The 15,343-nt window shown below is 45.1% G+C and overlaps 1 protein-coding gene across 1 annotated transcript; it reads left to right on the plus strand.

The window, feature by feature from the left end:
- The first annotated feature begins 1,298 nt into the window (after nt 1–1,298).
- Nucleotides 1,299–13,632, plus strand: LOC130475498 (membrane-spanning 4-domains subfamily A member 4A-like). The gene is made up of 6 exons (XM_056847288.1): nt 1,299–1,436; nt 8,121–8,243; nt 10,004–10,060; nt 11,109–11,276; nt 11,846–11,965; nt 13,552–13,632. Exons 1-6 carry the CDS (start codon nt 1,326–1,328, stop codon nt 13,630–13,632), a joined length of 660 nt encoding a protein of 219 aa, XP_056703266.1. The 5' UTR covers nt 1,299–1,325.
- Nucleotides 13,633–15,343: the final 1,711 nt, after the last annotated feature.

The raw sequence follows: 15,343 nt of genomic DNA on the forward strand, positions 1-15,343 counted from the left end.
CCCCTCCTCGATGGGGTGTGCTTCTTCATTGCCCTTTCACCAGCTGGGTCCAGATGCATTCTTGGTTTTAATATTCCACATGTTCCAGAGTTCAGTGAATTCAATTCTAGCCGTCTCAAGGGCAAGAGGCTTCAGGTGCCTTATACTGAATCAGACCTTTGGTCCAAGTCAGTATTGTCTACTCAGACCGGCAGCGGCTCTCCAGGGTCACATCACCTCCTTGCCTAGTCCCTTTACCTGGAGATGCCAGGGGTTGAACCTGGGACCTTCTGCATGCCAAGCAGATGTTCTACCGCTGAGCCACAGCCGCTCCCCAAAGCCATGAACACGTGAAGCTGCCATGTACTCAATCAGACCCTCGGTTCATTAAAGTCCGTATTGTCTACTCAGACCGGCAGCGGCTCTCCAGGGTCTCAGATGGAGGTCTTTCACATCACCTCCTTGCCTAGTCCCTTGAACTGGAGATGCCGGGGGTTGAACCTGGGACCTTCTGCAGGCCAAGCAGATGTTCTGCCACTGAGCCACGGCCCCTCCCTAGCTGAGCATGAGGCTGGACTTGGCATTTTTAGGAGAATGGTATACCAATTACAACACAACTCGTTCTTGGGATCAAAATTGCCATAAATAATACCCTGAAGGGCAACACAACACCCAAGGGTTTCATGTATCCTTGCCAGCCTCCAGCAGGGGCCTGGAGACCACCCAGAATTGCAGCTGATCTCCAGACTACCCGGATTGCTTCCCCTGGAGAAAAAGGCTGCTTTGGAGGGTGGACACTGAGGCATTATGCTCCACTGAGCTCCCGCCCCTTCCCAAATCCCACTCCCCACATTCTCCACCCCCCCCCAAATTCTCCAAGAACTTCCCAACCTGGAGTTGGCAACCCTGGTTCTGTCTGTCTTTTCATTGCATCCTTGTCAAAGGAGGGATTTTGCCTATGGGACCAAATGTGCCACCCACGGATAAACACAGGATGCAAAGCTGTGCGTTGGTGTCTGTTGCACTGTATCAGCTCTCGGCCTCCTGGTCTTACAGAGCAGGAAAAGGGGGAGGGAAATACATGCTTAGGGGTGTGATCAGAATTCCAGGCTGAAGACATAATTGTGCAGAGCAACTCTTTATTCCAGATTAATGAACAGAGAGATGACCTCTCTGCCGGTCCCTCTCCTACAGCTGTGACTTCCTTCCAAAGTGGAGTCTGCTTGAAGACATTTGCTCTAATTTCTCTTTCTCTCCCCCTCTGTTTTCCCACCCCCTCCACCTCTTCTGCAGCCAGTCATCTCTTCCAGATCCTGATTCACATTGTAACCTTCTCGCTAGCCACTATGGACCTAAGGGATCCAGGGACACAGGAATCCATTTCAAAGAGCATAATACGCCCTTCTGTGCCTCGGCCCGTGAAGAAGTTGTACAAGGGTGAACCGATGGCCCTCGGGGTAAGTGAGGAGTACCGGGAAGCCCTTGCATGCCACAAGAGATGACTCAAGAACGCAGGCTCTTTCCCTCACTTGAGAAGAGTGCCTGTTATGTCTCTGTGTGATTAAAGCCTCTGTTCTTGCCTCTGTTCCTGCTTCTTTCCTTACTGGGCCAACCTATTGTCATACCCTGACCTGGATGGCTCAGGTAGGGTTGCCAACCTCCAGGTACTAGCTGGAGATCTCCTGCTATTGCAACTGATCTCCAGCTGATAAAGATCAGTTTGAAGCGGCTCGTGCTGTTCAAGTGACCAGGCTCTTAGAATGGACCACTTCCTAAGAAGGTTCGCTGAAGCTTCCCATGTGGCCAATGGCAGCCATGCATTTTACATTGCTGCAAATCCAGCTGGTACAATCTGCCAGGACTGCAATAGAGGACAACCTAGAGAGGAGGAGGGAGGAGGGCCAGGAATACTCAGTGGCCAATAGGAACCCAGGTAAGGAAGAACAGTGTTCTTTCACCAATCACAAAAGGTGTTTTTGGGCTGGAATTATTTTCAAACGTTTCTGTGCTTGGCCAAAGACAATAAAAGCAGGTCTGGTTCCCAGACCAGGACGGTTGAGAGTTTGGTGGCTTTAGCTCCTGCTGCCTGATTCTTTCTCTACGATCCTGGATCCTGGTGCCTCATCCTGACTTCCTGGATTGCAACCTGCTGCTTGGGTTGGATTCCTTCCTGCCTGCTGCCTGGAGAAGACATAGAAGGGTTTAAGATATCATTGTTTTCCTTTTAAACAAGTAGTTGTATTTGGGGCTTATTTTCTACATATTGCTAGAAGCCAGCAAGCCCTTGCCTGTTGGTTGGTTGTGGGGGGAGGGGTTGCTAGTTTGAGGGGGTGATTTGATTATTTTGGGTGGGAGGCTCTCCATCATCCATGGAGAGCCCCTTGCAGCCACGCTGAAAATTTGGGGACTCTACCTCCAAAAATGCCCCCACAGGAACTCTGAAAAAAATCCCCATAGACTATAATACCAAAATTTACCAGTATGGGTATTTGGCTTATTCCTGGTTTACCAAAAACAATTGGGCCCAATAAACCCAAGCCTGAAATATACTAAAGTTGGTATACATAAGAAAAGTGCAAAAGGATATGAACCAAGGAGTCCACTAACTGAAGAGGGCAGGGACACAGCCAGTCTGAAAAAGAGATCCTTAGCATACGGCCCAGCAAAGCCATTGAAAAAGGGCAATTAAATCTTGATTGCTTAACGATTCTACATAACATTGGACTAACCAGAGAATCCAGATAGGAAGGAAGATTACCCTTAGATAACATGCCCAGCGCAAGTGGAGAACATGTCCTCCGAGCATCAAATGAGTGTAACTCTTATGGCAGCGTGGCCTGAGCCCAACGCTAACACCCAGACTTGAAAGCTGATAGGTCTCAGGCTGTGGGAAGAGAAATTTACCGAAGTTATGATGTTAGCCAAAATGCCCGGTTAAGAATTATTATATGGGGGAATTAGCGTTCAATAACTGGCACGGGTCACAACTTAAGCAGGGATGCAACCTTTGTATACCAGCGGCCATACCATGACCAGAAAATGAGGCAGAAGCAATGGAATTAGGTTTAAAAGAATTTTACTCAAATTATATGTTCACACACACACATACAAAATTACACATACACATCACACAACACACAGAGTCTAGGAATCAAAGGTGTTAGAGACACTTGCCAATGTGGCAGGCCCTCTGAAGACGGGTGATACTGGTCCAGAAGCAGATTTCCAAGGTTCCATGCTGCTAAAGGAGGGAGAAGGGGTATGGATTCCCATGGCTCAACCAGCGAGGCTGGAGAGCTGGGTGGTCTGGCATTGCTACCCAGACCGACAGAATAACAGCAAGTATGCAAGGGGGAGACCTAAGGTAGCATATGGATTAAAGGAGAGCCCAGTTATACCTTTCTCTGGGGGCAGGGTGATTGGATTACCCCTTCGTGGTTCCCGTGTGAGACAAAAGGTGACAAAAATGCTAATGGTCAGCTGCCGGGGTGGGGGAAGAGTAGTAAACTTAAGTTAGCGTGCTGTAGAATAGTTAATAAATCAAAGACAGTCACAAAACTGCACAAACACTTAGTTTTTAAATAATAAAGCATAGAAAACGCCAAAGATACATCCAGTATCTATATAACCATAAACAATTTTTCAAAATGGCATAAATGTTAAACGAAAGTTTATACAATCCTGGCGTAGTCACTAGGAACTCATCCTTCTCATAAGGAGGTTCAACTTGACGACCATACAAGAGGTAAGATGAAATGCAACAGACTTCCGGTTGTTTTTCTGTTTCGGCTTAGATATAGCCTTCCTCAGGGGCCACTATATTGATAACATAAATAAAAAAATGCAGTACAACGGCATAAACATATGATATAGAATTAAAATATATATATATATATACTATATACTATAAAGACAATTACTTACACGCTTGCTGTTAATAACAAAGCTTCCGCGTTGGCAAAATAGCCATGTCACCGCCCCAATTAAATACAAAATATCCACGTGATACACTGATTCAGTAATATTCTTAAAGGTGCAATGACACAATGTTACAAGGCATGATAGAACATATACAGAATTACAATTATAAATAGCAAGACAAATCTAATGTGGTATTTAAACCTTTAGGATGTACAGTGTCAAAGAGCTGGATGTATTTAGACTCTTGTCGCTTCAACAACAATTCCAGATCAACCCTGTCATGGTTGTGTGAGCTTTCAAAGCGCCATAATACAAAAAAAGATAAGTCTTCATCACTATGATTTTTATTAAGAAAGTGCGCCGTTAAAGGTGCCTCAGCTACCTGGTTCCTTATTCTAGATCTATGCTCGCTGATGCGATATTTGATGGGTCTAGACGTTTTGCCAATGTACCACTGCCGGCAGGAACAAATTACGCAATACACAAGATTGCGTGAGTCACAATTGTTAAAGCTGCATATCTTGAAGGTTTTCTTAGTAATAGGATGTGTAATTTCCTTCACAGTAAGCATGTACTTGCAACTTAAACAAGAGCCACATTTATAATTACCATGAGGAAGATTTGAAATGTTGCTCTTGTGTGTGTGCTGTGTAAGCATATCTCTAAGAGAACGTGTGCGTTTATATGCTACACGGGGTGGCAATAAACATCCTGGCAAGTGCTGCACTAAATGCCAATGGCGATAGAGAACTTGCCGGATAAGTGGAGACATGGATGTGTATTGCAATACACAGGTGAGACGATCTTCTTTTGTATTGCATGTGTCTGTAAGTAGTTCAGCCCTAGGTTTCTGTTGGGCTTTAAATCTAGCTCGTTCAATAACCCGTGATGGATAACCTCGCTGTCTCAAGTTTTGTGTGAACTGTTGCATAGACTCTTTGTAGTCAATTTCTTCTGTAGAGTTTCTTTTTAATCTTAAAAGCTGACTAAAGGGTAAATTATCTCTAAGGTGAAGCGGGTGAAAGGAATTGTAGTGTAGTAGGCTATTGCGTGTCATGGGTTTGGTGTATGAGCGCACGCCCAATTTACCGTCAATCTTCTTATAGACGGTAACGTCTAAAAAAGGGATCTCTACACTATTGCATTCACCACTAAGGGTGATATGTGGATTTTGTAAATTAATCCAATCACTGAATGCGTGGAAGCTCTGCTCATCAGACATGACTAGGAACAGATCATCCACGTACCTAACATAAAGAACGATATTGTTGCTGAATGAGTTGTTGTGTAGGATGTGTGCATGTTCAAAAGCTACCATATAAATGTTAGCAATCGATGGGGCGCATGCGCTGCCCATCGCTACCCCGTGTGTTTGCATATAAAATGTATCATCATGCACAAAGTAGTTTTTTTCGGTCACAATGTCAAATAAGTTCAACAAGAACTGAGTAGATGGTTGTAGATTGGAACGAGTGTTAAGAAGTGTCTCAATTATAGCTCGTACTTCATCAGTCGGTACATTAGTATAGAGGGCATTAACATCTAGAGTGCCCAATACTGAGCTTAAAGGAACCTTGACTTGTTCAATTATGCTAATAAAGTGCCTAGTATCTTTAATATAAGCACTGGTAGCTTTACTGAAAGTATTCAAAAATGACTCAAGATATTTAGCTAATGGTTCTAATATGGAAGAAATGCCAGCCACTATTGGTCTACCTAAAGGTGGTCGTGTAGGTTTGTGAATTTTAGGAAGGATATAGAATCTAGGTATTTTGGGAAATTTATTGTAAAGAAACTCAGCTGTTTGTGTTGTAATCTGGTCATCTGCTAATGCCTCATTAATAACCGTGCGAATGATGAGTTGTATCTCATCCGTCGGGTCATGAGATAATTTGCAATAAAATCTACTGTTGTTAAGCTGTCTGTAAATCTCATTGTTATAATCTGCCTTAGACAAAATAACTATGGCCCCGCCCTTATCAGCAGGTTTCACTATGATGTTAGAGAGACTGGCCAAATTATTAAGAATTTCCAAATCTTTTTTTGGTAAGTTGTGCCTCCTATGCATTTTGTGCTGTTCTAATTTGGTAATATCACGATTGACTACATCATAAAAGGTCGCAATATGAGGATCATAAGATGGGGGGATATATCTTGATTTAGGTCTAAATGTATTAGAAACTTCCGTGGTATCATTTCCAAATTTCTCTTTAAGTTTCAATAATCGTATGAATTTGAATATATCTATTTTAGTCTGTAATGGTGAATAAGCTGGAGTAGGCACAAAGCCTAACCCATACTCTAAAACTCGAATTTCATCTGCAGAAAAATGTTGTTGAGATAAATTAACCACTATCTGTTGTTCCTCCCTCCTCTGCGCCTTTGAAAAGGACGTGAGTTGCCACGTCCTCTAACATAACGGGACCGTAAATTATATTCCCTGTCGGAACCACGACTAGACAGACTAGAGGATTCACTGTCATAATCATATAATCGGTTACGGTTGGTCCTATGTGTGGCAGATGTTACAACTGTAGTTTCATTATACCAGGGATATACAACATCTTGGCTGTAATCATTAGAATTGACACAAACTATTCTATTTCCATTAATTTATGCAATACCGGGGGGGGCGGGGAACGGGAGTCACTTGCAGATGAGATTAACGATCTTGAACAAAGACGCATATGGCTGGATCCGGGGTGCGTCGCTTTGCATAGCCAGGGGACGATCCTCCGCTACTGCTATCTCGATGCTTTCTGATGGGCCATCAATCATACAGATGATGTGGGGAGAGGGGGGGGGAAGGATTGCGTGCATGCCTGGGCAGCTCTTGCAAAATGACAGCTTGCTGGAGACTGGGTCAGAGAAAATGGATTCCCTTTGGTTCTCTCTGAGAGGCTTCTCTGCCCATGGTTCCTCCTTGTCAGTATCACTGGATGGTGCGGGAGCCTTCCCCATTGCGTTTGGGGCTTGGCACATGTCTGGAACGGCGGTGGCATGCATCTGTTGGAGTTGCCATGACCAGTCCGGGAGATTGGCAACCCATTTGCTTACAATGAAGGGGGGCCTCCAAGGAAGACTGCAGAGGAAGGCAACAGCAAACCACCTCTGCTTCTCACTTGCGTTGAAAACCCCTTTGCTGGGGGTCACTGTAAGTCAGCTGTGACTTGACGGCACTTTCACACAGAGAAGCAGGGTCAGTCCCACTTAGTACTTGGATGGGATACCACAAAAGGAAGTCCCGATTCATTATGCAGAGGTTGACAATGGTAAACCACCTCTGTTCATCTCTTGCCTTAAAACTCTATGGGGTGGTGGAAATCAGCTGCGACTCCACGGCGCTTTCCGCCTCTACCCACTGGGTGTAGAAGTGTCCACTCCCTGCACGACTTTAAACAGAAACGGCTACGTGAGAAATTTAATACGCTGGCTATGAAGCACAGCAAATAGACCAGCTGTATGGCTATTAGATGTCGGAGTAGGACCTAATTGACCTGGTTCTGAACCTCTGCCTCCGCGAAGCTCACTGGGTGACTTTGGGCCAGTCACATCATCGCAGCCTAACCTACCTTACAGGGCTGTTGGTGAAAGCAAATTGGGGATGGGGTGCTGGTGAGAAAATCTCTCCTGCCCTGATCTCCTTGGAGGAGAAATTAGGATCCAACTCCATAGAAAGAGGCTCCATTTGCAGGTTTGGAGCCCCTGTGAAAACGTCCCACAGCCTGAAACCTATTGGCTTTCCAGTCTGGGTGTTAGCGTTGGGCTCAGGTAGGGTTGCCAGGTCCCTCTTCATCACAGGTGGGAGATTTTGGGAGTGGAGCCTGATGAGGGCGAGGTTTGGGGAGGGGAGAGGCCAAATTCCAATGCAGCCATTTTGTCCAGGTGAACTGATCTCTGTTGGCTGTTGGTGAAATAACCTGTTTTTTATTTCAATATTACAGTGATTATAACTGATCTTGGTTACCTGATATTGAATTATTGGTGAAGTATAATATCCAATAGACACTAATAAGTTGAGCTGGTGCTGTTATTTCATTAACGTTACCTGGAGGTTGGCAACCCTAGGCACAGACCACACTTGACACATGAGGGTACGGCATTCCTGTCCTCCGCCATACATGGAAATGACCACCCTGTTAGACAAAAACGGTGGCCCTTGTCTTAATTTGGCGGAAACCAGGATGATGCTAACAGGCCATTTCCCTCTGTCATGGCAGATCACGCAGATCCTGATCGGCATCCTGGAATTCGTTTTTGGGCTTGTTATAGCTGTGGCGGAATATAATGCATTCTATACCCGTCAAGAACATCTCAAAACTCCATATTGGACGGGAATCCTGGTAATTATCCACATGCAGGTTTGGAAGAAGCAGACCTCGAGGCTTTCAGCCCACTAAGGACCATGCTTTGGAGAGTCCGACCATCCTAAGTTTCGCCCGGCAGATGCATTGATGGGATTTTACTAGACAGTGTTACTAGAAGCTTGCCTTAAACAGACGAGAGCTTCCTTTGTGCATAAAATGGAATTCTAGACTAATTAGTGTTTGATGGCTTTTCTTTGCTCAGAATCCCCCCAACACAGGGGAGCATCTCAACATATCCTGGGAGAGTGGGCAGACGTTATTGGGGGGCATCCCCATACTCTACCCTTAGATTGGAGAGGGGGCACCTTACCAAGGGCTTTCTGTATAACTTTCCCGATGACTATATATGATTGCAATGAGCAGAGGGATTGGGGGTGGGGTTATGAAACAAGAATGATCGGTTTTCAGATGTTATCCTCAAGGTTGAACCTGGAGAAATGCATGATGTTTTTTTCCTTTTGTGTTCTGGGCTTCAGGAGATCTTTAGTGCTCCACTGTAAGGAGAGATTCCCTCCTGCATCCAGCTAGAGGGGCTGAACTAAACACTTTTAAAGGCTTTGCCTGTGCAAAACTATTTAGCAGCAGAGTTCTCTAAGATTTATCTGTTTAAAGGGTGATTAACGACCTTTCATTCTGATAATCCAAAAAAGTAAAGGGGTTGTAGAGGAAAGCCGTCCACGGCAATAAATTGCAGGCTGGAATGTTTATATGCCAACCGCTCAGAGTCTAATATCAATCTAGAGTAAGCCAAAAAGCCTGAACCAAAGAAATTATAACTGCAGGAATTATGGGAACCCATTTCCTTGACAGGGGTGAGTTCAGTTCTTTGACCTTTTAACAGCAAACCAGACAGAAAAACTGTAGAAAGTTTTATCTTTTATTAAGAAATGAGACTGTTCTCTTAATTTTAAAAGGCAGAAGTAAATACAGGCATGAAAAATGACTGAAGATGACTGTGAAGATAAATGCTAACATTCTAAAAATTCCTAGCATTGCTTAATTATATCACAGCAGGTAATAGTTTAAAAAGCAAATCAGGTTTCAGCATTTGTCTCATTGCTCTTAGGGATTATAAAAAAAAAAACCAGGTTATCTCCCAAGAAATCTCACCTAATCTTCTTCTGAGACTTCATTCCAAAGACATCTGATTCCCTTGTCAAAGTAGTGTATATTCATAGAAAAATATTAATCTTATCTTTCGCTAAACTTGTTCTATCACCATCACGTGATTATTATCTAGATAACTGATCGGTTCTTAACTAAATATGAGATAATCAACATGAGTGCAAATAAGCCGATCAGCATGTGCACCAGTTACAACTGATATAGCAAGATAAGAAGTCTAATCTCAGCTCTGAACCTCTACTAAAAAGCAGGTAAGCTTAACTTTTCTGTGAGTGTTTCAATTAACTTTCCGAGGTGAAAGCAACTCTAAGCAAACAGAGTTCATGGACAGCTGGAAAGTGCTAGAACTCTCCGTTAGCTTGCAAACTCCAAGAAAGGGTTAGTGCTATCATAGTTATGGCTGCACCACAATCTACATAACCTACCATGGTTTGATAAATCTTTGGAATTCTAGGACTGGACAGAAGCTCCATTTTGGGATCCTGGGTCCTCGACCACATGACAAAATAATTTCCTCTGATCTAGTGGGTGGGAGGAACAGAGGCGGGAATACAAGGCGCTCAGATTCAGACCTTCATATTCCTTCTGATCTCCTTTTCTCTCTTCCACAGTACATCATCTCTGGATCCCTGTCTGTGGCAGTTGCCAGGAACCCCAAGATACCACTGGTAACTATCCAATTTAGGACTTGGATGATGGGATCTGACACCATGAACTGGCAGACATATAAAAAATCTGGGATACTGTGTTTTAAGACACATTTTACAGTTCCTGACCTGAGGCTCTCTCAAAGGCAGGATCTTAATAGAAAGAAAGAAAGAAAGAAAGAAAGAAAGAAAGAAAGAAAGAAAGAAAGGAAGGAAGGAAGGAAGGAAGGAAGGAAGGAAGGAAGGAAGGAAGGAAGGAAGGAAGGAAGGAAGGAAGGAAGGAAGGAAGGAAGGAAGGAAGGAAGGAGAAAGGGATATACTTTGAAATCTGTGTCCCATCATCGCAACCAATAAAGAATCAAACCAATTATGAATTTAATAACAATAATGCTAGAGTACAGTTTGGAAATTTTTGCATCTGTATAGGAATCTCAGTAGCAGCCCTAATATCCCAGGCTAACCTCATCCCGGCAGACCTCAGAAGCTAAGCTAGGCCGGTCCTTGGATGGGGAGACCACCAAGGAAGACTGGGGCTGCTATGCCGAGGAAGGCAATGGCAAACCACCTCTGCTCATGTTTTGCCTTGAAAACCCCGTGAGATGGAGACTCCGCGGGGTTGCCATGAGTCGGTTGCAACATGATGGGGCAGGAATTTCAGGGTTGTGTAGAAATTGTCTATAGGAATCTCTGGGTTATGTAGCAAAGCAACTAAAAAAAACTCCCACACACCATATTGTTATAAGCCAAAAAGGAGCGGCCAACCCTTAGCCGCCCGACTTTAAGCCCCTGAATGATGTGGAGCTTCCGGCCCCGATCCTGTTTTCCTTTGATCCAGAGCTTGGAATTTGCTCCATCCTCTATATTTCAAGTATTTCTCTTTCTGCAGTGCCTGGGCATGGGTCCCAGGCCTGCCTTGGAATTGTCCATGCCAGGGGGTTGTCATAAAGGGCAGGGACAACCAAGCAAAGAGGATGAAGTGTGACTGCCATCTGTGGAGACTGGAAACACCAGGGATCCCACGGTAGGAGGTGGGACCTAATAGAATTCATGGTTTGCTTTCTCCCTGTAGGTGAAAGGCATGCTGACAATGAATGTTGTGAGTACCGTGGCAGCTGGCATCGGGATCTTCTTTCTCTCTATTTCAGTAGCAATTTCAAGACACCGCGAGAAATGTGATCTAGATTATACCATGGACATTCCACCTGAAATTTGCCATGAAATCATTACCATCCCTTACGTGAGTTTGCCTTGTCTGCAGAAAGGGGGGGGGAGGAATGGGAGCAGCTCACTTCTTGGTGAAAGTTGCCTCTGAAGGAAGAAAGCTCTCTATATAATGTCGAAGGCTCTTAAGGCTCTCTATGTTCTAGTTATTCCCACCATGAGCTACAGAACTAGGGCTCAGCGGTAGCGCATCTGCTTGGGGTGCTGAAGGCCCCGGGATCAATTCCTGGCATCTCCAGTTACAAACGACCAGGCCATAGGTGATGAAAAAGACCTCCACCTGAGACCCCGGAGAGTCTCAGTCTTCGTAGACAGTACTGACCTTCACGGACTGACGGTCTGGTTCAGTATAAGGCAGCTTCATGTGCTGAACCTCCCATGGAGCATTTGGGCGGAACGAAAGTAATGAAAGTGGGCTAGGGGCCTAGTGACTAAGGCTGCCCGTGAGACCTGCCATGCCTTTCCGGCGCCTCTTCTAGTTAGGATGTGTGCAGCATCCCTCTCATGCGGTTGCACTTCCCTACACATTGTGAGAGTTGTGCTTGTGCACGTAGCAATGACGTGGTCCTTGTGCTTCTCCCGCAGACTCAAATGCACCACATGTCTGCTGTTCTCCTGGCCTTCACCATCCTGGAGTTCTTCATCACCATCACCACGGCTGCCTTTGGGTGTGCCAACCTATGCCGGAACAGCTTCAGCGAAACGGTAATTGCCTAGATGGGGAAGTCGGTTGTATGAAATGAAAACCGGAGTGGAGGAGTGGCTATTTGGGAGGGGAGAATCTGTGGCGTGGAGAGAGCCATACTTGGGTGTTCGGAAGTAATTCACAGACAGCGCTAGAGAGTATTTCTGGACAGATTCCCTTAAGAGGCAAGTTAACAGAAACCCTTTGGTTTCTCAAGGCATACGATAATAGGAACAATCAGAAATGTAAACATGAAAGATGCAAGGAGACTTGTGTCTTCGTTTCCACCAATGGGCAACAGTAAGAGAAAAAAAAATGTAGTAAGCTGCTGGGAACAACATGAATGCCTTCAAGGTCTAGATCCATCTGGCAGGCTGCCTTCCCTGACCTATGGCAGATCATGCGCATAGTTAGGGCAGATCATACACATGTTCATTATGCTCATGATCACTGCTATTTGGATCATGATGTACCCTGGGCATGGAGAATCATTTGATGCGGCCCCCAAGAGCTATTTGAAGGAGTCAAGGCATAGTTAAATTGTGGAACTCCCTGCCCCAGGATGTGGTGATGGCTGCCAACTTGGAATGCTTTAAGAGGGGAGTGGACATGTTCATGGAGGAGAGGAATATTCATGGCTACTAGTCAAAATGAGTACTAGTCATGATGCATACCTATTCTCTCCATTATCAGAGGAGCATGCCTGTTATATTATGTGCTTTGGGACATGCACAGGATAATGTTGCTGCAGTCATCTTGTTTGTGGGCTTCCTAGAGGCACCTGGTTGGCTGCTGTGTGAACAGTTTGCTGGACTTGATGGACCTTGGTCTGGTCCAGCAGGGCCTTTCTTATGTCCTTAAGGCACTCTAGATCAGGGGTCCCCAACCCTTTTGAGCCTGTGGGCATCTTTGGAATTCGGACACAGGGTGGTGCGGGCAAAGGACAAAACGGCTGCCACACAAAGCAGAGCCAATCAGAAAATGTCAGCTAGTGAGGTAATGCATTAGTCTAGTAATAATTCTTTAACATTTCAGGGGGAAGCTCTAATCCACAGGATGCATTTTTAAATTATCATATTGTTAAATAACATTTCCTTCCTTGCACTTAACTTTCTGGGTTAGTCACCCACCGAAGGTTCCGCGGTGGCAGCTGCTGCTGAAGCCGTGCTTTTTTGAATCTGTGCAGCCAATCAGATCTCCACCTGGCCCTTCCCAATTTCTGAAACCCTCAGCGGGAGCCAAGACAGGTTTCAGAGGACACTGTGGCACCCATAGGCGCCACGTGGGGGTCCCTTGCTCTAGAGCAGAGGTGTCAAGCTCATTTGTTACGAGGGACGGACATGACATAAATGTCACTTGGTCGGGCCGGGCCGGGCCTCGCCAGCCCAGATCGGGAGCCCGCAGCAGGCTTGCCAGCCCAGATCAGGACCTTGGCTGGCTTGGCTGTGCCTTGGCTGGCTCATGGGCTCATGGGCCAGATCCTAGCCCGCAGTCCATGTTTGGCAACCCTGCTCTAGAGAGCATCACAGCAAAGCGTGAAGACCTGAGTTGCTCTAAACCTGGTTTCGTCCATTGCGTTGAGTGGGGTCTCTCTTCTTTCTTTCAGACTGCCGTGTTTTTTCAGCTCACAGGCCAGGAGGCCCCTTCGGCTGTCCTGACACCAGTCAAGGAGGATGAGGCACCCTGAGCGACCACTGCCCCCTTCCTCCCACATCAAAACTGCTTTGCACTCCTCTTGGAAAAAGGGATGATCGTACAGCATGACTTTCCTGGCAGAGGATTCGCCTGACATCTTTTTTTTTTAAAACTGCCAAATATTGCAAATAAACCAGAAAACTGGCTGGATTTGTTTTTTTAATTAAAAAATTATTATCCTTTGCTTTGTTCTTTATTTTGGTTTCCTGTTTCCTTACATATTTATTATATTGGTACGTTACATGAAGCTCACCATCTCCAAGTGTAGCAATCTTCATGGCTACCACTGGAAATCCAATACTCTCACAAAATGGGGATTACAGGGTTTGCGGGGGGTGAGGAGTGTTGCATTGCAGTTTGAAGGAGGAAGAAAAGCTGTGGATACCTGAGACAAAACAGATGCATTTTTGCAATAGACAAGACTTCAAAGTAAAACAGACATTTTATGCAGAGCTTGTATACAGCCGAACCATGTCTAGCCAGAAGTCAGAACCATGGAGTTCAAGGGGGCTCACCCTCAGACATATGTGCATAGTTAGGGTTGCAGTCTCAGAAAACTAAATATTCCAAGACTATAACAGGAATACAGAGATCCTATGGAATTTGTTTGAAAATTGTACGAGTTAATAAGCAGATTCTGAATTCTTGGTGGCAGGTAAAAACATCATTGGTTTTCAAATTTGATGAAATACACTATGGCAATTACCCTCCTCCCACCACCACCTGGACGAATGAAAAATATCTAGTCGTTTTCTGACCCAAATTTAGGAAGATGAGGAATCTGAGAAATCCTTCATTGGTTTAAGTCTAACTCTTGTTTATTTTGGGGGAACCTGTCAAGTCAGTTTGTCAAGGAAGTATCAGGTTTTAACTTGGCCAGTGAAAAGGTAACAAGAATGAGGGAAACTCATAGTTTATTATAAGAATGTAGCTGGTGGGTTCTACTGACAGATGTTTGTAACTTCTGAGAGAGAGATTGCTCGGCTCTTCACTCCTTAGGTAACCTCTCATAAGTGTATTTGATACAACTAAAATTTACAGAGGCAGGTACGATACACACAGCTTCCAATTTTTCTTCTTTAAAACTTGGCAAGGATCACCCCCTTTTCTTTGGCGCTATTTCCCTCGGGGAAGGAGTACCGGTTTTACTTCCCTAACTCAGGATGTTCCTCGATCCTACACATTTCGCCTCCTTCCACTCTAGCTGCCAATCTCTAACTACGACTCTCAACTGACAATAGTAAAATTATGAGCTGTCCGTCACAAGCTCATACTGACCTTTGTCTGTTTGAAGCATGGATTATATATAAGAAAAAACCTTATGCTGAAATCTAAACTAAGAAACCAAACAACCAGCATAACAAACCAAAATAATACCTAAATACAGAGCCTTGCTCTCTACTTCCAATAGTCAGTTACGTAGGGCTGTTGGGAAAAAAAATCGGTATAGTTCGGATTCGGCTGAATTCGGCCCGTTTTTATTCGGGCCGTGCCGAAGTCCGAACTCCCCCGCTTCGGATCCCTGGAAACTCGGGGGGATCCGAAGTTCGGGGGAAAATTCGGCCCCCCTCGCGCCTTCAGGGGGATTCCCTGAAGGCCCGCAGGGGGCCCTTTAAACAGATCTGCGCCTCCCAGCTGGGAGGCGCATATCTATTTAACGCCCCCCCCAGCCCTGCCGAGACTCTTGGCAGGGCTGGCGGGAG

The sequence above is a fragment of the Euleptes europaea genome, chromosome 3, assembly GCF_029931775.1.
Source record: "Euleptes europaea isolate rEulEur1 chromosome 3, rEulEur1.hap1, whole genome shotgun sequence".
Taxonomy (NCBI): domain Eukaryota; kingdom Metazoa; phylum Chordata; class Lepidosauria; order Squamata; family Sphaerodactylidae; genus Euleptes; species Euleptes europaea.